We start from the raw sequence: 25,934 nt of genomic DNA on the forward strand, positions 1-25,934 counted from the left end.
TCCACACACAAAATTGTTTGCATTTTCAAAGCTTTTAGAACACATTTCAGCTAACTTGAAGAGAAATCAGTTGCTTTATAATAAGTATAAATATATAATATCGGAGTTTATAAATTAAAAGCAGGAAGAAATCCTGTACACTGATACATTGGTTCACACGTGCTCACAGCCTTTATTTTTCATGTCTCCTAGCTTCTATACACTTTTTCTAAGCACTTTCCTAAACTGCTGTCATTGTCAATACAATTTTCTTGTACTGTGTACCCACTAACAAACCTTCACACCATTAAATCACTAATAGACAATAACACCTGCAGGAGGTTTACTACAGCATTTGCTGCAACTTAGCAGTGGAGTACAAAGCTGTAGGTATTTTTGCTATTCCTTTTAGCAGCAAAGTAGCAACCTAGATTCCTACAGCTATCAGTCTGCCCCAGGGCTTGTTTACTTATGAAGGAGATGGGTATTTCCCTTCTGTAGATCCGTAACATCTGAGATGCTGCCATTGATATTAACAGAACTGGAAACTGAATAAGAGAATTTAGATTTGCTGGCAGCTAAAAATCAACGTTGGAGGGGAAGTACACTGGTAACTTCCAAGAATCTTTTCCAGAAATGATTGTCCTGATTTCAGCTGGGTTATCATTAGTTTTCCTCCGAGCAGCAGGTACAGGGCTGTGTTTTGGATTTAGTAAGAGAATATGTTGATAACATACTGATGTTTTATTTGTGGCCAAGCAAGGCTTACCCTGACTTTCCAGTTTCCCATGCTCTGCCAGCAGGCACAAGAAGAGACGAGAGAGCACAGCCAGAACAGCTGCCCCAATCTTGCCAAAAGAGATATCCCATGCCACAGGGTTTCATGCTCAGTGTGTAAACTGGGAGGAGTTGGCCAAGAGGAGCCAGACAGTCTCCTTTTTATTACTAATAGTGTTAGCATTAGTATTAATATTAGTATATATTACTTTGTTTCTATTATCAAACTGTTTTTATCCAACCCACAAGTCTTTTGGAGGGGAGGGAACAGACAGTGGGAAAGTGACTCCATTGTTTTTTGTTGCCAGCTGTGGCTAAATCACAGTGGTGTAACCTAAAGCTGAGCAGTCCTTACACAGTGTGTGACAGGTTTTACCTGTCCCAAAGCAGCAGGGGAAGCAGTTCCTGCTCCCAGCTGCTTCCCTCCAGCAAGCAGCTCCCAATGCTTGCACACTCTTGCATTAGCCACACAGTTGGATGTCAAAACACTTTTAACTAAGTGTTCTGAGTCTGACATCATTCCACCTTGCACGTCAGGGCTCTATGCAGCAACAGTTCCCAAGCCACATGCAGTCCAACAAAAAGAAAAACCCAAGCCAAAATACTTTGATTCAGTCAGATATCCAATCAAATTGAAATATCTTTCAGTCTATCACTCTGGCATTGAATAGATGTACTCACTATATTGTATTGCACACCTGTAAGATGCTGTTAAAAATTATCCAGGCACAATTAATTTTTTTTATTTGACAGATTACATAAGTTATCACAAACTCAATAATTTTTGCTGAATCCACATTTTTTCTGAAGAAAAAACTTCAATGGGAAGAAAACAGCCATATATTTACAATGATTGATTAAGAACTGATAAACAATTAAGGAAAATAAAAATCCCAGCACAATCTCCCTGTCTTCTTTGCAAAGACTTCATTAATTTACCAGAACCAAGAGGAATTCTGGCTCATATTTGCCTTTCACAGGAAAAAAATGTAATTTTCAGTTTTCCTCTGAATTTCTCAGCATGTTGAGGTATTGCTCATTAACAAAACTTGGGGTTTCTCAGCATCTGAGCATTATTTCTCTGCCATCTGTTGTTCTGTCCTGAACCAGAACACCAAGTATATTTTCCAAATAAAAGATTTCTCAGTTAAAAGAAGCAGAAAACACAGAAAGTGAGATGTTAACTGTGCACACTAGTTGATTGACTGGAGTTTAGGCCCACAAGCAGGTCCATGACCATGCTTTTGCAGTATTGAATTTTTGGAACCTCCAGAAAGAAAGGGAGGTAAGAGTGGTTGCAGCAAGTACAACTAATTCCCAGGCTGCCTGCGTGTCTGCCACATGTTTCCTTCCTCCAGGGCCCGTGGGACAGCACAGCCTGTCCCTGCTGTCCCTGCTGCCCCATTCCCCACCCAGACCTACTCCTGGGCCAGCTCCTACCCTGCCTTCACCTCTTGCTGCCTCCTGGAGCCAGCGCAAGTGACAAGGCAAGTCATTGGCCTGGAGTCACAAAGAATGTGAAGTGCTTTGCAATGGGAATTCAGTCATCTAGAGTCAGATTCTGTGAGCAAAACCATAGTATCATTTTTAATGCTCTTCCTCATGTGCTAAAGATACCTTGGCCAGTTTTCTGCTGTTGTTCAGTGAAGTGTAGCTTTAAAAGCTGCTCAATTTGACAAGAAAACTTCCGAGACATCTTTCTACTGCATTCAGACTAATTTGGCTGTTAATGATCCATGATAGAAATAAACCTTTAGGACACATTCTTACAACATTTTGCAAGCTTAATTGTTAGGAAGTTATACCTTCCTCCCACTGTGATAGAAATTATGATCTCCTTCTTAAAAACATAAACCTGAAAAAATATTATTAGAAGCCTCCTTTTTGCAAATTAAGAACAGTGATTTTTCATTACAATGCAGAGCATTGCACATAATGTGTAGAACAAAAACTCTATTCAAGCACAGACATACATATGCAAATTTTAAGTCATGAACAAGAACACTGGTTATTTTGAATGAAAATAGTTCATTAGATTCTAGTTCTTTCCCATTTCACTTGCTCCTAACTTGATAAACACCTTGGATTTTCAATTTTTGCCTTAAACATTCTTTTTTTGTGGCCATTTAAAGGTCAGGACTTAATTTAGAAAGGTGGATGCATATTAAAAAAAATGAATGAATGACAGAATAGGAGATGAGACTCACTCAACATTGTGTGAACATCATTCATTTTCTCAGGTGAAGCAAGCATCCTGAGGTCAGCTATTCATTCTTCACGAAGAAAAAAATCAGAAAGCACTAGACTTGTTCAGAAAGAGTTACCTTGAATATTTCAACAATAACAGCATTTATCAACCTGGTGTCAAAAATATTTGATATATATGACTGTATTAACAATAAAGTATATGGAAGTCCTGCAGAAGGCTGAATATCTTCAGCATTTCCTCCAGAACTGGACTGCCAGCTAGTCCAAGAACAAACTCCTTATTTATGCTGGTGTGCATAAAGCATTTTTGGTTTGTTAGGACCAAATCAGATTGTGTTTCTGAGAAAATTTGCCATGAAGTGAAGGCACCCACCTTATAGTTTATTTTTCAAAAGAACAAAATTAACAAGATATATATCTGTATCTGTGTATCTGTTCAGGGTGATGGCAATGAGAGCATTCCTCCAAATTTCCTCAACAGCAGTAGTGGGAGTGGCAATATATAACTTCAGGAAGACAAAAGTCTGCAGACTGGAAGTTAGGCTCAGTTTAACCATAAACTTATCTTCAGCAAGCTAGTAAGTTATTTAGCTGTGCCTTGACACCTCCATCTTCACAGGAAAACAGAGAAAATTACTGAATTAATGGACTGTATCAAAGAAAACATATCAGCATCAATAAACCAGAAACTTTTTCCATCAAATGCCATTAAATCATCCAGTAATATTTAATTTCCTTTGTATCAATCCAGTTAGTTCATGTGCTACTTCACTTGTTTCTAATTTGTCAAATATTTATTTCAGCCTTCTTACATATTGTCCAGGAAAACAAGTTAAACATGAGAGTGTTTCCTCCATGGAATGAATGTAACACAGCTTTTCATCAATTTTGATGAAGCATTTGAAGTTTTCTAGCCTCTTGTTCAATATACACTCTGAAAATGCATATTATATTATTCAGACTCAATAAAGAAACAACCACCTTGGAAAATCACACATACAAAACATTACACACAGGTGATCAAACATGTGATAACAATTTTCCTTAAATTCCAATATTTTTGAATGCCAAAAGGCTTTATCATACACAGACACAATAAAATCACTTTGGTGTGTAGGTAGATCATGCTTAAGTTGGATTTTCACAGCACAAACAAAGGTTACAGAATATATTAATTGAGGACAATATTGATTATAGTTCTGGCATTGTTCACAGAAACCTAACACTGTTAAAGAGGATGAGGTTGTCAAACTTCCTACTTTAGAAGCAATCACTGCTGGGGCAGAAGCTTCTGGTATAGTTCTTTTAGGACCAAATGTCGCTTATTACAATGTTACATATTGTAAAGAGAAGAGCCAGAACTACTGTTATCCAGAATCACCTGGTGCAACACTATCTCTTCACTCTGCAAAAGCGTGTTTTAGTGCTGGCTCGAGTACAACAGATACTGTGCCAAAACCTGGCCATCATCCAGGTCCTTTTCATCTGAGCTCATTTTCAGGCGGTTCTTGTTTATCAATAATAAACTTGCTTTAGCTGAAACTGCTGGGATTTCTGAAATATTCCAGAAATGTCTGTCTGGGTGAGTCGATTTCAAACTGCAGTGGTAATCTGCGTCAGTCCTAGGTCGTTGGACTCCTCTCTCTCCTGAGGACAGTAAGATGACATTTCCACGACTAGTCATACAGGTTTGTTTGCCCCACCTGCTTCCCTCATGTAAGCTGGGTCTTGCACAGTGTTTCTGACTCTGCTGGTGCTCTGCCTGTCCATCCTCATCTTGAGGGGGAAGCAGAAGTCCTTGAAGCATCTCTTGAAGTTTTCATCCAAAAACGCATAAAGGATTGGGTTGAGGCTGCTGTTGGTGTAACCCAAAGCGATGCAGAAGTAGTAGCTGGATATGGCAGCAGTACTGTGGGACACGTCCCCCAAGGCCTCCACCAGCACAAAGATGTGAATAGGAGTCCAGCAGATAATAAAAACTGCCACAACCACAAGAACCAGCCTGGTGATGCGACGCAGGTTTCGATCTTTTTCTCGAGACCCGGAGAGAAGCCGCACGCTTTTCAGGCGTAGAATCATCAGGGTATAGCAAACAATTATAATGAGGACTGGAATAACAAATGCAAAGACAAAGACACAGATTTTCATGAAGATGTCCCACCACACATAATCTCTGTCTGGAAACTGCAAGGAGCATTCAGTGCTAGCGGTATCTAAAAATGAAGGAAGCAAGAAGAAAATTGCCTTGTTATTAGATATTCTAAACAATGTCATTATCATAGCATAACCTAGGAAAAGTGATTAGCATGTACTGCGATATTAATAAATGGAGTTATCATTAAATCACTCCAAGGAAGCTTTCAGTTACCATTGAAACTGGTTTTGTGCAGCTGTCTCTAGAAATTACTGAGTTTTGAGCTTTTATAAATGAAAAATATTGTATGAAATTTCTTTCCCATGGGAGGACCTAAAAAAGCAGAGCACAAAAACAAAATCTGTAAAGTCGTTTCTATTTGAATCTCTCTGAGATTTAAAACAAGACTGAGTACCATGTTCAGTGAAGTAGAAATATCATCATTATCATCAAACTGCATATGTTTTCATCTGTGGGTGGAAAAAAAATTTTGATAACATGAATGGTAGAAGCTGAAGGAGGTTTTGATAGTAATAAAATTTTGCCAATATATGATAATTGTGCAATAACCTTTTCCCACGGGCCTTTTTCAGCACAAATAGAGTACACACAAATGCTTACATTCAGAAAAACCCCTGGAAACATCATCTTTTCTGTTAAACAGAAGCAAATGAAGTACATGTGTGCATGGAGTGAAATAGTGAAATAGAAGCTACTCTTTTTGCAGATTGTGCCACTGAAAATGCAGCCTGTGCAGAGACTACAGGATCTGGGCCACAGAGATCAGCTCACTCCCTTTCCCATTGCCCATGCCAGGATTCAGAGCCTCAGGTTGTCCCCTGAATGTATTTAACAGAAATATTTCATCTGACAGGAGGCAGCTAAGGAATGAAATATTTGAGGTTTCATTTGCTGATCTCATCAGAGCCTTCCAGACTATAAAACATATGGAAACAGAAATAACAAGATAAATGAAAAGGCAAAAGAAGGGGCAAATTTACAACTACTGTCAGTAGTTCAACTCTTCTGGAGATAAGTCAGGGTAAGACAGGAATTTTTCACTCTGAATTGTAGCTTAGATTTTATCCTGTAAAGTTCTTTGTACTTTTTATCATTTTCCCTACTGAGTTTGTCATTCATCTACAAATTATTATGTATTGTTTTTCATTGATTCAGATCTAAGAGTGGAATGATTCAGTATACTCCTGCACATCACTTTTGCACATCTGTCTCCATTAGGACACGTCAGAAAAAAAGTCAGGCCAAATTTCCCTGCTATAAAAATGCTTTCCAAATCAAGAAAACATTGCAGAGAATTTGTTTTGAAAAACACTCATGGGAGGAAGTTATCATTATAGTGCCATACTCACATTTCCATGATTTGATACCAGAAAGCTGTAACTGGACAATATTGAATACAGAAACATTTTAATAGTAACCATTTACAGCTCAAAAAGCTAAATATTTTGAGGTTTTATTTTAAATAATATGTATGATTCTGCAAGCTGAAAGTGAAAAAGACATTTTTCAAGGCAGATGAAGGATACTCAGATGACAGCACAAGTATGACTTGACCCTCTGTGAACTTATCTAAATCCTTTGTGATGTAGGTTTTCATAAGCATTATTGCTTTTACTTAATTCTATTCTAGAAATGCCAACAATCATCTTCAAAGTAGTTTTTCTGTCAATTGTTAGTTGCAGCAGATCATGACTTAGCAGCAGACATAAAATCAGGATGCAGCTGTATTATCTAAATTAGCAAACCTGCCTCCAGATGTGTGGGATGAAAATGAGGTGTGATCAGGGATGGCTGCCCCAGACCACATCCAGCTACTCTCTGAATCTCACTCCCAGAAGAAATGGCCTCTTCAGATCTACTGGCATAATTTCACATGTTTATCAAAATTATTACGTCATCCTTACTACATCTTGCTATAATTTGCGGTTGGCAACGTTATTTTAGAATGCCAAATTATCAAATACAAACTTAATTATCATCTTACATCTCACTGCGGTTTGCTTTCTATGGAAAAATCTTATTCTAAATTCATTAATATTCATGTGTTGCACTTGATATATGTAATGCTTTATATATAGTATATATATTATATATATATTTATATATAGTATAATATTTATATAGTACTTTATAGAATCCATTTACAGCTTCCCAGTTTACAAGTAGGAAACAGTTAATAGAAATTCTGATCATGATAACAATACCATATTAATTTTTTGGAACTTTGGAAATAGAACATAATAAAACCTAATTTATATTTTATTTTTACTGCCTGAAAAGTTGCAGAACTATAAATAGTGTCATAAACTTCAGATTTCATACTGACATTTTCCACTTTGAAAGCCAAATATTCTGAATTAATTTGATATATTTAAGGAAAAATCCTGAATTCTATATGGTATTCAGTATAAATATATTTTATAATGTGCTTGATAAACTACCATTTAAGATTAATTTTAATCTTGATCTAGGAAACATACATATTAGATATATCATATTGATTGTGTCACTTTTATACCCTTCATATCCTTACTATATGAATATTTAATTTTATGCCTTTATTTTTTTTGATAGTTGAACAATTTCTCAGCAAAAAAAGCTCCATTAAGGCCAGAGCAGGAAAATTCACACAGATGTAAAATTCATTTTGCAGGAAAAATGTATCTAAAAGGACACACCTGGGAGCAATTCTGAACTGTGATAACAAAATGGATTAACAGAGTAGGGTCTGTATATATATATAATCTCAAGTATAATCACTTTCCATTTGCTGTTCAGTTGTTGCTTAAATGTGAATCTGAAAGAGGCCCTGAAGCATATAAACAACAACTGTTTTAACCAACATTACATAAAGTTTCAGGCCTGAGCTCCAGCTGTCAGGCAAAGGGAGCATCCTCGCCTTTCCACTTCAGCATTTATCAGCACAATTCATGAGCACACCAGACAAGGTAATTGACACTAAATGCCCAAGAGAGACCTTAGATCAGACAAGCAGGGAGGAACAGTAGCAGCTGACAAGCAGTTGCCAATATTTCCAACATCATTTAGCCCAGCTGTCTTCTGTATTACCAGTCTCTGTTTCATAAGCTAAAAAAAAGGCCTGCCTTCTACATGGCATGGAAAAGGCATTTAATCATTGCTGGCCTCAGAGGACCCCCTTGATCTAAACATTCTGCTGGCATTGAATGACAGGAATATTCTGTTAGCTGAGCATGCTCCAGCAAAACACCTGTCTGAGCCAATGTCCCATGGCCTTCAAGATCTCGTACGTAGCAAGACATCCTTCCCAAACATGCCTGAAGTTAATGTTTCCCCAGCTAGACCTTGTTTTACAGAGCCTGTCAAAACTTTACTGGGGAGAAGAGTTACAGCACTGCAGACCAGGACACGTGATCCCCCAAAGCACTGAAAGAAGAGCTTCCAGAGGACTTTTCTGTCACCTACATAACAGAAGACTAACAGCAAGAAAAAAAAAATCTATATATCTTCAGCCAAATCTATTAGCCCTTAAGCAGCTGTTACTGAAATGATTTTTCACACTGATCTATGTCAAACAGCTTAACAGACAGCATTTATTGTCTCTGCCAGATGAAACAGTGTCCTTAGGTAAACATTTGTCTCGAGAGGAGTGAAACTGATCTAAATAAAAAAGGTTGATAGTGCAGGAAATTATGAATATTTTTTCAAAAGGTTGTTTACATCTCAAAGAAGACTCCTACCACATAAATGCCATGTATTTTATCCAGCCATCCAGCAATGGGAAGACCCCAACCCCAGGACACCATTAGAAGTCTCCAGCCCTTTGAAGACACTGAGATGCCCCTGCACTGCACTCACACCAGTGGGTCTGAAGCACATGTGCGTGAAAATGCTTCCCCCCCTTTCTTTTCAAGGAAGATCTTGAAATCAGATTAATCCCATAGCAGGGTAATGAGTTAGGAACTATAGTGGCTAAATCCACAGTTCTTCATGGAACAGAAATTTCAAGAAAAACCTGCACATGATCTGCACAGAGTTTTCACTGACTTTGTGTTCTTGTAGCTGTTTCCCTGCCATGGCCTGAATTTCCATTTCCTGTCACAGTCCTTATTCTCAGCTTTTCCAGGTTTCCGTATAAATTCCTATCCTTTTTAAAAATGATCTTGAGATATTGTCATACATTATTTATCTTAATCTTCTCTCTCCAGCTACTGACTTTTTCTTTCTTCACCATGCCTTCAAGTTCTGTGAAACAGCTGGTGATAATGAACTCGCAAGAATTCTAGTTTCTGCTCTTGGGACTTCATTGGAACTACTCTCAAAACACCTTAAAAACAAAAAGAACCTTAAAGTCACATTTCAATTTTCAACCTAAACTGATCGTGGGTTTGCCCACTGTGATTAAACTCCTGATTATTTTTTCCCGTCTGTCCGTAGTTTTTGATGAACTCATTCTAGCACAGGCAGTGCTCCAAGGTGCATTTTGTTCTTTAACTTGGCATGGGCATCTGAGCTTAAATGATTTATATGTTTTACTGTGATGTTTCACTATATATTTCAAAATGTCGGGAATTTAGATGTACTTTTGAAGAAGGAACAAATTAGGTTTGATCAATATTTGAACCTACAATTTATTGTCAGCTGAGAAATAAAAAGACAGAATTATGAATGCTCACACTCACCTTCCCTTACTTTGGTGCCTCCAAGAACTATTGCCGATATACCAACAGATGAGGACAGCAGCCAGATACAGATGTTGATTATCTTCGCTTTGAGAGGTGTACGAAAGTCCAGAGCCTTCACAGGGTGACAGACAGCAATGTACCGATCAACACTCATCATGGTGAGTGTGAAAATGCTGGTAAACATGTTATAATAGTCAATAGAAATCACTATTTTACACAGCACATCACCAAAGGGCCAGGAGTTCATCAGGTACTCGGTGCTTTGGAAAGGCATGGTGGTGGTAACAAGTGCATCTGCCATAGCCAGGTTGAAGATGTAGATGTTGGTCGCTGTCTTCATCTTTGTGTACCTGCAGAACAAAAAAAGTAGGGCTTTACTAGGTATGATTATGTCCATTCAGATATGTAACAGTTTGTCAGTCAGGTTTTGCCATAGCTGGGGTTTTTTACATCTTTTCTCATCTGTGATAGAAATGCACACAAATGCAAGACCCTTGGAATAAAAGTGAACACACTCTATTAAATCTCTCAGCACTTACATTGGCAGCTAGAGCTATTTACCATAGGCAAACCAGGTATATGAATACATTTAATCTAATCAGACAAATTTCAATTCTATTTTCTCAAATCCCTCTACAAGAAAATATCACTGTTAAATTTTGAGGAGATCAAAATGTTTTTTGCTTCCTTTTCTTATAGCTATCTGTCAGTGATTGTGAGATTTCTGGGTTTGGTTTGTGGAAGAAACTGTTATCCCATTCTCCAGTAATAAAACAAGTTAATTGCTGTGTCTTCTGGGCCAGATTGCTTCTTATATGATAGTTTGTCTTCCCTGAATTCGCTACAGTGCCAGCTGATACAGTATTAGTCATTTACCTTCCTTGTTCCTTCCTTGCCAATTTCTTCTCCTTTCTTATCATCAGCTTTTCCCAGTCCTCTCTTTTATGACTAGCAATGTAAAAGGTCACTGTTGTTTAAGTAGGATACCACAGTGGGGAAAAAACTGTCATAGCAGGTTTTTTTTCTGCATTCTTCAATTTCTTCAAAAGTTAGCCCTTGTTTTGTCCAGCTGGTAGGAACCTCAGCCTACACAGAAAAATAGGATCTGTTTTTTGAGATGAGACCCTGCTTTGTTCAGCCCCAACAGCAGTCTTGGAGACAGCCTGTGGAGGACTGCTTCCCTCCCTGCGATGTACACAAAGGATCACAGAGAGCCTGCTAAAATCTACCTATCACTCCCTTCTGAAATGCTTGTCCTCAATACTTGTGTTTGCTCATTGCTGTAAATTTATCATTGGATTTAATGAGATTTTCTTTCTCAAACCTGCTTCAGTCCCATATTATGAATGTGTGTCCAAACTAGAATATGCACACGTAACACACATAGAAACACATATAGCTACATTTTGCTGTATGTAGCTAATAATTTACAGTGAAAATAAAAGATTCAACCACTTTAGTCAATGAACACATAGGACAATGTGTCTACTTGCCTTTAAAAGTTTGATGTGTAGAATAAAAATTATTTTAAAGAGAAATTGAGCAGTGCTGTCAAATTGTGCCCAAAATGTAAATTAGCTGTTAAATAAAATGTGGGCAGGAATTTCATTTTATGACCAATATGAAATGTTAAAAATAGAAATTTTTTTTCTAACACTCTCATTAAGACTTATCAAGGAAATAATGCCAAATGGTGGTTTGAAGCAAAGGGGAGAAAACTGCAAGGGAAGAGAGAATACATCCTTCTCGCCCACATACCAACCTATCAGTCAGAGATGGGCTTCTGCCCTCCACTAGATAAATCTCCTCAACAGAACCTCCAGGAGAGGAGGCATTCTGTCCTCTAGGTCATGTTATAGCTCTTATGGCACTGTTCAAACACAAACATGAGTCCTTACAGCTAGAAAAAAAATCAAATATAGGACATATTAACAGACAAAAAGCTTCCCTCCTGGTTAAACAAAAAGAAAATAAAAAATACTGTCTTCAAGTGTATCACAGTTATAAGACCAAATAGAAGTTCACTAAACACTCAAAACTCTCTGCTAAAATGGACTCATTTCCATTAAATGAAATAGAACAGTAGAAGGACAATTTTACTTCTATAGACATCGCTGATGATATTTGGAATTGCTGTCTTGTTCATATTGCAAAAAACAAGACTGTAGAAAGTTGGAATGGCTGCATAAAAAGCACTAAAAATAAGTGAAGGGACTGGAGAAAATTCTTTGACAAATTTAAAGAGCTGAGCACATTTAGTTTATCAAAAAGAGCACCAAGAGGTGACTTGATTACAGTGTCTGAAGACCTTCACAGGGAGAAAATAGCAGGTACTGAAGACTCCTTTCAGACTACACAGAAAAGCATGACAAGAAAAAAAATGTAAAACCCTTAAGAGAGACAAATTCAACATAGAAACAATGTCAGCTGTTTCCTAACAGCTAAGGTGATTATTATGAGGAAAAAGAAAGGGGTAATTTTTCCATCCACTGATGCCTGCAAATCAAGGTCTGCTGCTTTACAAAGGGTTTGAGTCAGTCTAATACAAGTTACTAGACTCAACATAGGAACATTCAGAAGAAATGCAATGACCTTTGATATGCAGAGGTGACACAAGTAATCATTCTCCTGAATCATTATTTCTGTAGATCTTTACAAACTTCATCAAGGGTTTGGATAGGGAAAGTTTGCTTTCAAAATACAGAAGAATTAGCTTGACCTTTTTTCCTTTTTTCCTTTAAGAAAATCAGAAAACTGGGAGAAAATATCTAAGAAGATTTTATTAACCTTGAAAAAGCTAATATCTGAAAGTCTTTATATCTCACATTTCCCATTCGTTGCAAGCTTAATTTAATTCTTTGATGTGTGTGTCATTACAGCTCTATATGCCATATTTTCCCAGTACCCCTTTCTCTTTTTCTCCTCCCTATTCTTCTAGTGGAAGAATAGAAAAGTGCTGTAAAATAGGGCTAGTAAAGAGTTTGATTATTTTTCCCTGGAAATATTGGCCTGTATAAATGAGATACTGGCCTTTAAAGTTATTAGGCAGTATAGATAAAGTCATACATTCATTTAGAAGTTTCTAAAATTCAGAAATGCCCTTGAGAATCTGGACTTAATCATGCAAACTCCTTTGAATGTTTTTAATTAAATACTTGAAAATTATTAAATGTCTACATGCCTTTGAAGATATATGCTTGCAGATTTAGTCAAAAGTCCAAATAAAGTAATGGAGTGGCTGCTGTTGCTGTCTGACCCTTTCAAGCAGACCCTGATAAAGTCCACAAGATGAGGAATTTGACTGCTTTCCTACAACTCATTCTACTGCACCAAAACATAGAAGGAAATATTTTCTTGTGGTCTGGGCTTTTCTCACCCTACTCTCCATCCACTTGAACAAGGTCAAAACAGTGATTGTATTAAGGGAATCCTGTCTTCCTTTGCAAAATTCAAATTCTTGATCAAATATCTGAATTCATTGAAGTTAAAAATATTTCTATCTGCATCAATTGGTTTAGCAGAACAGAGAGGGTAAACCTGGACATAAGTGCAACATAGGTGGCACAGTAACAAAGACATTTTCTTAGTGCCTGAGGTACAAGTTTCCATGATTATTATAATTTTATAAACCATGGCTGTATAAATTGCTCATGGGAAACCCCATGTCTAAAAAATGATTTGTTAAATACTGGGACTTCTTAAGAGAATGGCAACATTTCTAATACAATAGAAGAATAGGAAGATTATATTCCTATAAGAATAGGAAGTCCCTCTTTTAAACCAGGTGCTAGAATCTAATTTCAAGCAGTATAAAAAAACTCAGATCACTTAAGCTAGTGGATCTCAAGACTGTTTGTAAAGTTATAAGCAGGCCTCAAGCCTCTGTAGACTAAAAACTGGAAGATATATCAAAACAGCAGAAAAATAGTCAAGATGAAACACAACACTTTCATATGGAATTTTTTTTTGATGGGTATATGATGAAATTTTTTAAAGGAACAAGTTTTAAATTGTGTGTTATTGCATATCAAAAACAAAATTCTCAAAACTATTAGGCATCGTTTGCTTTCCAAAAATGGAAAGTTTTTGAGACTGACCCCTAGAAATTTTCCCCTGTTTCTCAGTCGACTCATCATTACTGTTCTTTTCCCTCTGGAGTAGAACATGCTTTTAAGACAAGCTTTTAAGACAGTAAATAAGAAGAAATCACACCTTCAGCCTACGCTATCAATGAAATTGTGGTAACAGAAGAGGGAAGCATGCTACTAAGGATCTGGTGTGCCTTCAGAAAAAAATCTGCTAGAAGAGCCCCTTAAAGTTATTATCTCAAGCAGAGGAGAGGAGTGTGATTCTAAAGTACACTGTTACATCAGAAAAGCTGATAAAAGGTGAGAAAGAGGCTCTGGTCAAATTTTTCATGTAACTGTAATAGGATGAAATAATGAAATGTTCCCTGCAGTGTGAAATGAGGGATGGGGAAAGGAGCAAAACTAACAAATATACTACAGCATTCTCCAGTTGCAGAGGGAAAGTACAAAAGCATAAAATAGAATGAGGAATAGCAAACACAGATTTTTTCACAGATACCTGGGTAAGTGAATGAAAATTAAAGCTTAAGTACATCTAAAGCAAATTGCAAAAACACCTATCAGCAGGATGCAGGCTCTGTTCCGCTAGGTTACTCTGAATGAAGTATATGGAGATCAAGCAGCTGAAAAGCTTAGTCAGGAAAGCTCTAAATCTCAAGACTGTATTCTGAGTACACTCACTATAATACCTTGTCAGAATAAGAAGAAAAAAACCAAGAAAACAAGACAGAAGGAGCTATTCCAAACCTATACCATGTTGAAAGGATGGCTCAGTTCTCTCTTGAATATTCGTAATCCATTATAAAATCTTATGCCAAGATGAAATCAAGTCTAAGATAATTTAAAGAATATAAAAATTAATATGATGCCGTTTTCATGTTTGTATTGGGTTATTTAAAACATTATCATGTTTTAAATTGCCACATTTTAGCAGCAGAGAACTTCAGGTGACACTTGAAATAAAGGAAAACATTGTTACTGCACATATTTAATGGTTGCCTGTCTTAATCATCAAATCTTTTAGGACACGACAAAAAATTCTTGTCTACAAAATTATATCGTAAAGTGGAATTCTCTTCACTAATAAGCATCTAAGGATTCCAATTCTAAAACAACTCAAAAAAGAAAAGCATAATTTTGTCTTTTATTCTCCCCCGTAGAGAGCATAATTTATGTGAATGTCAAAAGATACAGTTAAAATCCTTACAATTTTCCACTACCATTTCTTCTCTGCACTAGCCATAAACTGAGCCTGAACAAGATCTTGTGGATTTAGATTGGATGTGGAAGCTTTTTTTCCTGAGCTAAAGAACGAGGCTCTGAATTAGTTCAAGTCTGCACATATCGTGGTCAATGTGGAAGAAAATTCACACTACTTAACAAAAATGAATTAAATTTTCTCCTTCTATGATAAAGGCTTTTAATATTTTTATGTGAGCTCAATAACGTCTCTTTGAAGAAACTATAAAATGGTAGAAAAAAGTACTGTGAAATTTTTCCTTCCATGGCTTTGATAGGAGAGGTCAGAGGTCAAGGTGCTGTGATTCACTGTGGCTTAAAATGAATCAGCAAGAATGCAGAATTTCACTAAACTGGTATTTTATCTAAAACCATTATGTCTAATAATATTATGAAAGAGCCTGGGCAATTAGTTTAGACTATGAACCAGATTTTTTTGCTCTCAATAGAGAGTAGAGATGAATACTGACCTTGTCAAGCAACTTATTCTATCTCTTGAAAAACTTCATGCTGCTGCAGATGTTTCCCAGTGATCAGTCATGCCATGGGGAGTTCCCAGGGTGTTACACAGACCATCCTAATCCTTTTTACTTGTCACAAGAACATTGCTTTAGTGAACATTGAATCTCTGTCTCTGGTAACATCCACTTTTCCTGTTATTCCTGTTATTCTTTTTTCCTGGAAGAATTTATTTTTTTTTTTTTTTTTCTTTTTTTTAATAAAGAACATGAGTTCCCCTGACAAAGTGCTTCCCATGGGTTTATGGGAGAGGGAATTGAGTAGGACTGAGATTGCCTGGAAAGGAGAAAAAAATCTCATTGCTCAAGGAAGCAGGGGTAACAACTCCAGGAAAAGATTTCTCAAGGTATTTCTTTCCTTGTTGGAAGCAGACAACTGTTATTGAATATTTGCTTCCCCTAGAGGTTTTGGCAGGACAGAAGAAAGGAAAGAGCTCAGAAACCACTCACTTGGGGGTCTTGGGGTACGGGTATCACTCTTCTTCCCAAAACAATGCACCTGATCTCCATTTTGTCAGTGGGATGAATAACAACTGATACAGCTGGGAGTGTTTTATAGGACAACTACATATTCAGATGTATGGGGACTCAGATCTCTGATCAACACTCCCATAATAAAGTTTAATGGGAGAGAAGGGACTTCATTCTATAACAGGTGTTGGATTATGTGGTAAGACAGCAAATGCACATACCAGTAGTGAGCCAGCTCAGGAAGAGTCATCAGTCCCTCTTAGGAGGCAGCTGGGAGGTTTTCTCTGGACTCCTCCAATTTATCTGTTTTACCTGCCTCGGGGAAGCCCACAGAACAGACCAGCTGAACACACACATTCCCAAAGGAGATGATACAAGTGGAATGCAGAAAACTTTAAGTCACAATCAACAGAAGAGCACAGCTTGTAGCTTCCATGGTAAAAATATTCTTCTCCTGTGCCCTTAAACAAGCCAGTCATTCTGAAAGGTGAGTCTAACAGGAGGTCCTGGTGCAGTCCAACATCCCACAGCATGGTAAAACAAAGCCTTTCTGAGTGTGAACACTAAATGGACAATGAATAGACTGTCTGAACTAATCCGTGCAGCTTCTCACCTGTCTCACCTGTCACTACTCAAGGAGCCTTTTGCCAGTTGCTCTACATTAATCACTGTGGCTGGACTACCAACAATGCAGTGGTATATTTGCATTTAGCAAATATAAAATCCTCTGTTTACACATGGAGCACAGCTAAATTTGGGAACTCTAGACATTCACTCTTAACGTGTTGCTGACTTTTGGAGCAGAGATGAGCAGCTGCACATTACAAAGGTGGATTGATATAAGAAATGAAGAAAACACAAATGTTCTGTTCACTTTCTTACCATGAATTTGCAGAAATACATACAATGAAGAAGACTGTCTTCTCATACTCATATGCATGCAGAAAACACAGAGATTTCATTGAAAATAATGTCTCAAAACTGAAAACAGCAAGCTGCCTAAAATTAACTTTAAGTTGCATAAGTATTAGAAATAATGAGAGCTGAACCTTCTGGCTTTGGGAGAAATTTTGGAAATTTACATTTCAAATGTAATTCACAGCCTGGCATGACAACTTCCCAATGAACCACGTCAATTTAAAGCAAATTAACAAGTAATATTTTGATGTTATCAAAATCTAGTATTAGCTTCAATCAATGTCTTAAATCAATTTCATTTTTGTGTACTTTTTTTTAAAGGGCTGTGCAGTTTTACATATTCTTCATTCATATCTTTTTTACATTTTGTGGAATGTCGGCATGATCAGACATCCCTCTTCCAATATCTGTGTTGCATCTGTACACCCCCTTTGCCCACAAGTAATCCAGTTTATGCACTCATGTCTGTCTGTAGACAAAATTATATTCCTACTGCCTTTTCCTCATATCTCTAAATTCACAGAAGAAGATAGCAATAAGCAAAGCACAAAGTCTTCCTTAAGGAGAAGAGCACAGATTCCTCAGTTTGTGAGAATTACCTGTTATTTAGAGACAGGAGGACCAAAATGGAGATCTGAAGTATGCTTTCTGGAAGTTAAGTGTAGCTGGATGCTTTTTCTTCAGAAAGAAATATGTAACTGGAATCAAAACTCCTCTTGGGAACCATCTGGTTCAGAGAATTTAACTTAAAGGGACAAGTTAATCACAGTTTAGACAGTGAGAATGGGCAAGATGGGAAGATTATCTTCCTTTCTCCTTAATGTGTCCCAGGAATCCAAATCACCCAGTTAAGAATTTCCTTTTGCAACACCCTTTCAGCAAATTCAAACCCCTCTTTCAGAAAAATACCTAAATGAAAAGTCCCCACTCTTCCCTCATCTCATCCTCTTCACCAGAAGGGCTTAGCCAGTCTGCCCTCCCCAACACCATCTCCTCACTGTGCATCCTCCCTTTGCTTCATCCAGGATCATGAGCTACCCACCACTCTCCCATCTGACAACAGGAAAGTTATCTCACACTTTCAGCCTTGCCAGCAGCCAAACTGGAAAGTTCTTCTAATTTTTCACTTTCTTCCAGTTCAAAAAGGTTCTCTGTAATTCATCTTGCTTCCAGACACCGATTCCAGTTATGCCGTTCTCTGAACTAAATGATTACCTGGCTGTTAGCCCAGCGGAAATGTCTGGATGGATACCAAATTACTTTTCAGAAGCCAAACACATTGCTCACTGTAAGCTATAGCCTCTCTTTAATACTGTCTGTAGTAAAGATTCCTTTCAAGCCTTTCCTCTGCCCTCCCTGCCTATTTTCAGTATCAGCTCTTCTCATCACAGCATGACCATGAGTTTGGTTTCTTGTCAGTTTATAAATCCTAGGTCTCACTTAGTCACTGTCTTGCTGGGTTTTAAAAGTATTAGAAATAGTAACATTTTGTTTAAATGGTCTGTGTTGTCAAACTATTGATAGTCTTTTCTAAGCCTGTCCTCTTTCATGTTTCCTGTTGCCTTGTTCTTCGTGCCATCTGTAAAAGCTTTTGGTAATGATCAGTCTTCACAGTTGCGATGGAAATTATGTCACATTTGAACTAATGCTGCAGAACTGATCAAAATTACCTCCATTCAGTGAGGTAAGGCTAAATGCTCTTTGAAATCCGTGATGAATTGCTATCAATCCATTTGATGCCTCTCTGCTGGTAGTAGCAAGCTGTCAGATTTTTGATTAGCAAAGGAAAGGCTAAAAATCCTAAACTTCACAAAGTATAGTACAGTTCACCCTTTGCCTTTAGCAGTCAAACCCTTGATTTCATAAAAGAATGAAATCATACAAACTGCCAGCAATAGGGAACAGGTAATTCAGTTAGGCTGACTCTTCTGGAGCTAAAATTTTCATTTCAGAACAATATTCTTTCCAAATATAATTTAATAAAATTAGGACAAAAATTTAAAACAATTTAAGAAGTGATCTTCTGATGGTATCAAAATCTATTATTAATTTAAACTAATGTATTGGATCAATTTCATTGATGTGTACTTTTAAAAAAAATATTTTCATTCTTGTTTAGAATGAACGATGAAGAAATTTTAAAAACAATCTGAAAAGGAGTCAGTTTTATATGACATTTCTTAATACACTCTTCCTGTTATGTAAGATGCTGTTCAGTTCAATGAATATAAGAACAAAAATGTATTAGTGGTAAAATGTTTTCTTCCACATTAGACTAAGTGGAGGATTATAAGGTTTCTCTTTTCCCTTAGGAATCAATCTACATATCTGTAACACAACCTCTTCTTAAAAATTCTTGAATGTAGAAAATTATTCAGTTCACTGGAAGCATGGAAGATAATTTTAAAAGAAATACAGGATTGGCTCTTTGAGATCCTGTTGATATCAGCTGGTTTCAGTAAATTATTTCAGAAACAATGAAGTTAAGATAAATACATAGAAAAAGAGCATTTGGAGAGGGTAAGAGAGAGCATCTCCCAGAGTTTTATCAGAGTATGTTTCTGGTTTTGATAAGTGCAAGTTCATAGTTAAAGCTGCAACTTCAGTTGGGAGATTTTGTTCTGTGAAACTGTCACAAGAATCTACCATTTTGCGTACAGTCAGCACTAAATTTTAAAGAAAAAAAAGTCACAAGAGAAGAGGAAAGGAGAAAAAAGCCTTTTTGTTCCAAGGACAAATAGAATTTTTTATCCCCTTCAGCCAACTATTTTGCCTCCAGAAATATCTTCTGAGACCTCAGAAGGAAAGCAGATCTCAAAAGGAAAGGTTTGGGGTTGGGGTAGATTCTGGTAATACCAAGAACCACACAGCTGTAGGACTTTCCTCAGGTGAGGTCAGATAACTTTACCCGGTATCTGTAACCCCATTTCATGCTTCCCCTCCTCCTCCATAGGAGAGGACTGTGCTTCCCACCCAGTGCCTGTATTTCCCACCTCTACGAGGCAATGTGATGCCCTCTTTTTCTCTTACTCTCTCCCCAGGAATGGCAGCTGCCACAGAACAGGATTACATCCCATGTGCCATGGTTCAGCAGGGACTGTCCATCCACCCAGCTGACTGCAGAGCCCCTTGGGATGTGCACATGCTGTACAGCTGAGCCAAACACAGGGACAGCTCCTGCAAGCCACCCACACTGGGAGAGCCAACTCCCACAGGCAGGAACCAGAGTGCCAGTCCATTGTATACTCAACACAGAGCATTTAATTAAAAGTGACCACTCTACCTGTGTCTGAGGAGCCCAGGGTGCTTACAATCCACCTGCTCTTGCTCTCTTACAAGCTTTAGTGATAAGACCTTGGCTTTTCAATCTAACAGTTGCTGTGTCTTTAAAGACTGTGAATGCCAGTATCTCCACTTTACATGTGAGGAAACCATGAAGTGACCTCATCAGCACAGGAAAAAGTGTAGAAGCCTGATAGTAAAACCAAGAGAAGAGTCAAAGTCTCCTGATAACTGGCTTAAGAGGTCAGGCTGTCAACACTGTGTTTAAGGACCATTCCCAATCAGATTTCAACACAAACCTCTCCTCACAGGACCTGTATCAAACTCAGCTACTTTTCTGTCAGGAGTTTATACATGTGATTGAAGTGGCATTCTCCTGTTATTTTTTTCCCCTGAGTAAACTCTGAGCTTTCCCTCTCAGCAGAAAAACACCCCACCAGGCCTGTAAGAGATTTCATTCACCCAGCACAAGCTGCTGAGATGCTGACTCATTGGTGTCCATGAGCTTCTTTAGCAGCCCTTATGCAGAAGTAGCAAATCCAGTCCTGTAGTGGTATTTAACCAAGGAATTGGCCAAGGCCTGCCTATGCCGCAGGCTATGGCTGTGAATGAATTTGAGCCTGTTTCTGGGGCATGTCAAAATTCTGGAGTCTCCTAAATCTACCACAGCACTGACACTTCAACACTTTGACTGAAAGTCTCAGAACACCGGGGTCTTTTTTTAATTACCCAAAAAGTGACCCAGTGTCAGATGTGGAGTGTCAGGCAGTTGGGCTATCTTATTATTGTAGTAATTCCAAATTAACTATTCTAACACTATTAGACAATATTTGTTTTATTACATTTATTATATTTCATTTAATGAAGGGAGAAGAGTCATGCTTGCTTGCCCGCCCGCCTGCCTGCACAGAAGGACAGGAGGAGGAGAGCAGATCTGGAGTTCAGAGTTGAGAAATGACTGCAAAGGGCCTCAGACAAAGCCTGTACTCAGCTGGAAGGTAAATATATATATATATATATATATATATATATATATATATACAGATGTATATCCCCATTCAACTTTAGAGTTGTGGCAGCTGGAGGGGGAGGTGTTTTGGGATGGATGGGGGACTGGATCTGACTCTCCCTTACCATCTTCTCTCACAAACTTCCCATAGACCTTTTCCTTCCTCACAAAAGGACATCACTGCAATGCATTGCTCATGGGTCATTATAATCCATCCTGAGACATGCAGAGAGTATATGTGAGGAAAAAAATGGAGGGAGATGAGAGGTTTGGACAAAAATGAAGAAAATAAACCTTTTTCATGAACATTTGAAATATTTCAAGGCTATAAGAAATGTTTAAAACTGTTGGCTTGTGTATGCCTGCACTTCAGCTAATGATTCTATCAGTGTTTAAGGCATTTGCCACACAGAAAAGCTAGAAGAGAATGATAACAAAAAGAAAATAAAAAGTAAAAAAAAAAACAGGTGTTTTGTAATATTTATTTTTTATCATGGAATCAAGAGATGGGCCAAGAGAAAATTCAAAGAAAGGCTAATGCAGGAACTAGAAGGAAAGTGAGCAATAGCTATATAGAGACTCACAAAAATAGTCTTAGGAGGGTAGCAGAAGGAGAGAAAAAAGCAAATATATATGCACCAGTGCATATATATGCCAACTTCTAGGTCTAAGTTTGGATTTCCTTCTGCTGCCCAGGCCAGTTAATCAGCTATCTTTGTTACTGACTGATGATGCCTTAGAAAATCTCTGCCTTTGCAACTGTGTGACTGTCAAGTATGGAGTCTCTTTTCTTAAAGGAGAAATACAAAAGGAAATTAAATCTCTACACTGAAAGAAGGACAAAAGGGCATGCAGGGATATAAAAATCACAATATCACAAACTAGAGCCAACCACACTTTTAAACTAGTGACAGACAGTTCTTTATTGCATTGACTAGTAAATGAAATTTTATTCTCATTATTCAAGAGTATTCACCTGATCATAACTCGTCTTTTGGAAGTACCTTATCAACAACTTCAGAGGTTCTCATAACTTCCTCTTACATTAAGTCTGACAGTTACTTCATCATTCTGCAATTGCTTGACCCTTATCATGCATGCTTTACAAAAGAGAATCCCTTCCAACACCTCCATTTTTCCATGTACAAACTGATTTCATTGGAGAAATCAACATTCCACAGTTCTGGGATTCTTTTTCCCAGAAACTTTATCAGAATTCAAACAGGCTATGCAAAGACTCCAAAAAGTTGCATGATTATCACACTGCTGAACAGCACTGTCCAAGCATGCCTATAGATTGCAAATAAAAAGGATAAAAAGGGAGAGGAAGCACAGTGCAGGCTAAAATATACACCAATACACAAGAGTGAATGCAAGCGTAAGTGCATAAATGCATTTCACTAAGTGGTTTAGTTTGAAACCTTCACTAACACACACAGAGCTTTCTCCTCTTTCCTGAAAAGCAATGGAAAAGATATTTCAGCACCTTCTCTGCTTTCTTCTAACAACTGGGGTTAAACTCTGCTGAGCAGAGAAAAAACATCCCTTGCTTTATATTAAGCCATTCCTCCTATCTTTATCATTTCCTGGCTTTCCCTCCTTGTTAAACAAAACATTAGGTGCCCAAGCACCTAATGTATCAGTGTCCACATGACACATAAGCTGTCCCTCAGGGTCTCCTCACAGCGGAAATAAAAGCTGCCTTGTAGAAGTTTCCTTCTTTCACTCCAGCCTTTTTCCCTCGGATGCCAGCAGCGTCTCATCCCTAGAGGGCAGCCAATGAACACAGCTCCAGGCACAAAGTGCTTTCCCTCAGGCTGCAGGATTTATCACATTTAACCAGCTTGTCCCTTCTGTGTCTAACACAAGTCCAGGCAAACCACTGTGACTGACAAGATTTGGGTCATTTCAGTTGCTTTTTTCCAGTTCCTCGTGGTGGAGCTTCCATAATCCACCCACTCCCCCACCCTGCCAAACTTGGGGACAGTGTTTTGCACCTCTTCCAACCAGTCCCCAAAACCTCTTACCTTACGATGACAAACATGACCAGGGAGTTTCCCACCAAGCCCACGACGAAGACCACCGAGTAGACAGCAGTGATGATGATGGGAATGGCAGGGGAGATGCTGGTGCTGTTGTGCTGGCCGTCCCCAAATGCCCCAGTGGCATTGCTGTCATAGTCTGCCCAGCCCGGGAGCCAGCTGCTGCTGGTGCTGGCAGGTCGGCAGGGCCCTGGGGAGCAGGTGGAGTCTGGCTCCTCACGGAAAATCTGTATGGGGGCATCCATAGGGGTACAGTCCCCACAGGCAGGAGGGAAACCAGGAGGAAAGTGCACCCAGCAGGAGGCAAGTAAGCTGGAAAGAGGGAAGAGAGAGAAAGAAACAGAAGTATTTTCACTGCCACGGAACATTAAGACCTCTGAAACTTGTATGTGTTAAGGGGAGCTCTGCTGTGATGGGAACAGTAATTTGCCAAGCAGAGATTTAAGCAAATCACATTCATATAAAATGATTGCAAGTTTTACATCTTGCTATGTAATTTTGCTTCTCCAAGTGCACAAGGAAAGTTTTCCTCCACTTTCAAAGGCTGCACAGTGAAGCAAGCCAGATGGGAACAGCTCAGATCCACCCCCACACTTTAACCCTGTCTTTTCCCATCTTTCATATTTTAAGTCAAACTCTATCCTAACAGGGGCTCCTCATTGCCTGAGCTCTGCTATAAAGGGAAAGGAGACAGAGAAATCCACCACCTCTCTGCACACCTGCTTTAGCATCCTACCCTGAGTTATTTTTTCCTGATCTCATGGAAAAGACACATTAATGACAAAAAATACCTTTCAGTCCAGGAAAAGAAGCGGAGTCCTCAAACAGGTGCTCTTTGCAGGAAAAGAAAATAATAAAGCCGCTGTGCTTGGCTCCTGGAAGTGCCACTGACCACCTAGGACTTTTGAATGTGAGGCACCTGCGCCCTCAGAGAGGCGTGCTGGCAGCAGAGCCGGTTCCCAGGCATGAGCTGCTCCGTGCAGCAGCAGCAGCAGTTGCTGCTGTTCCAGCTCCCACCACTTCGCCTTTTCTCTCTCAGGCTCCCTCTGCCTCCCTCCCGCTCTGCCAGGGCTCCAGCAGCACTCTGCACTGATGCACACGTTCTCCACTGTCTCTGTCCCCGCAGCTCGGAAGCTCACATGACTTCTTCCTAAACACTGAGATGCGGATAAATTAAAAGAAAAGCAAGAAATAAGTTCTGTTATGAATGAATGCTTATTATCATACACTTTTCCAAGTTGTCTTTCCTCAATTCCCCTGCACTCCCAGGCCTCAAGAAATAATCCTCTTTACCTTATTGAATCCCACAGGATTTCAAACTATTAGACACTGAATAAAAGGGGAATTTTAGGTTTAGATGCCTTGCCTGGTCCATCAGCTCTTTATGTCTCAACTCCACAACTGTGTGTCCAAAACTCATTGTGTCCCTGTTCCTTTACACCCGCAACTCCAAAGTCAGAAGCTGGCTACTAAAGAAAAGGGGGGCACCTTAATTTCTATACATTTTTTTCAAGCTGTCCCACACCATGTGAGAAGCCCACAATTCCCAGTAGCACTCCATTCTCCCAGCTGCAGCCAGAAACAGGGATGTGGTGTGTACAGAATCACATCCCTCAGAGCTTATCCCTGATATACTCCCTCAAGCAGGAGTTGGCAAGACACCAGTGTGTGTTCAAGTATCCTTTAACTTGCACACACCCCTTGAAATCCCCACCAGAACTCTTTCTAAATGGCAAACTGGGAGTGAAAAGGCAGGACCCTGAGTTATTCCTACTCCTTCAGAAGAGGCTGGGATCAGCCAGATTGGCTGCCTCTCAAATGTGCAGCAAGAAAACCAGACTCTGGAGAAAGAGAGAGGCTGTGGGTTTCCTTCAGGCTTTTACAATCTTGAAATTTTACTTCATGTTCCTCTTGTTGAGTGTCTGTGATATGACTGAGTTTTCTATTCAAAACCACTTTTTTTCTAAACCTATAATCAAGAGACTAAATTATGTCAGCTCTGAGTGAGAAGTCATGTAGGAGGCTTAAAAGGTACAGAACCCGCTCTCTTAGAATAAAAGGGTTGTTCAAATGTGATAATGGCTTTAACTGTGGTCACTTTTCTCCAGAACTTCAGTAATTGCTCATGATCATGTGTATAGAGCTGTCTAAAATTTTCACATTTAATGATGATGCATAAAAATGCAAAATAACAGATGTGTGACAGAAATGTCCTTGAGATGGGGACACAAACCTGAGAAGTAATCATTTCTCTGAGGATGAAGTAGATCCTAACATAAAATATGCTCCAATTCTGTTTTTATCCTCTGCAATCCATAGTCTCCTGCCCATGTACTGAAGGGAAATACTGTTGTTTCTTCTCATAAATAGTTTTACTGGTGATTTTCAACTTCTTATTCGCATCTTCCCCAGAATTTTCTACGTTCTGCAATTAAAATATACAGGACAAATTTAAGATAGCAAATGTTTCAGCACTCGTTGATAATTTAACTCTTATGATAAATCATTTTGTCACTCTGAAACTGCTACAGGTGGACCCAGAGCTTCCACAGGAGAAAGAAAATCTCTTATTGCTCTGAGTAAG

General features: G+C 38.5%; 1 protein-coding gene across 1 annotated transcript; it reads right to left on the reverse strand.

The window, feature by feature from the left end:
- Positions 1-1,459: 1,459 nt before the first annotated feature.
- On the reverse strand, positions 1,460-24,526 carry OPRK1 (opioid receptor kappa 1). The gene is made up of 4 exons (XM_033512260.1): positions 24,142-24,526; positions 23,336-23,662; positions 9,781-10,133; positions 1,460-5,177 (listed from the first exon to the last, which is right to left on the reverse strand). The coding sequence occupies exons 2-4, from the start codon at positions 23,593-23,595 to the stop codon at positions 4,645-4,647; spliced, it is 1,146 nt and encodes a 381-aa protein (XP_033368151.1). The 5' UTR covers positions 23,596-23,662; positions 24,142-24,526; the 3' UTR covers positions 1,460-4,644.
- Positions 24,527-25,934: the final 1,408 nt, after the last annotated feature.

Source organism: Parus major, chromosome 2, assembly GCF_001522545.3.
Source record: "Parus major isolate Abel chromosome 2, Parus_major1.1, whole genome shotgun sequence".
NCBI lineage: Eukaryota > Metazoa > Chordata > Aves > Passeriformes > Paridae > Parus > Parus major.

What these genes read in the sequence shown, in the direction of transcription:
- OPRK1 (XM_033512260.1), bottom strand. Translation starts at nt 23,595, where the DNA reads ATGGATGCCCCCATACAGATTTTCCGTGAGGAGCCAGACTCCACCTGC. An exon ending in GTCATGTTTGTCATCGTAAG is followed by an intron (nt 10,134 to 23,335) that starts GTAAGAGGTTTT and finishes TTTGTTCTGCAG; the next exon opens with GTACACAAAGATGAAGACAG. An exon ending in AGGCACCAAAGTAAGGGAAG is followed by an intron (nt 5,178 to 9,780) that starts GTGAGTGTGAGC and finishes CTTCATTTTTAG; the next exon opens with ATACCGCTAGCACTGAATGC.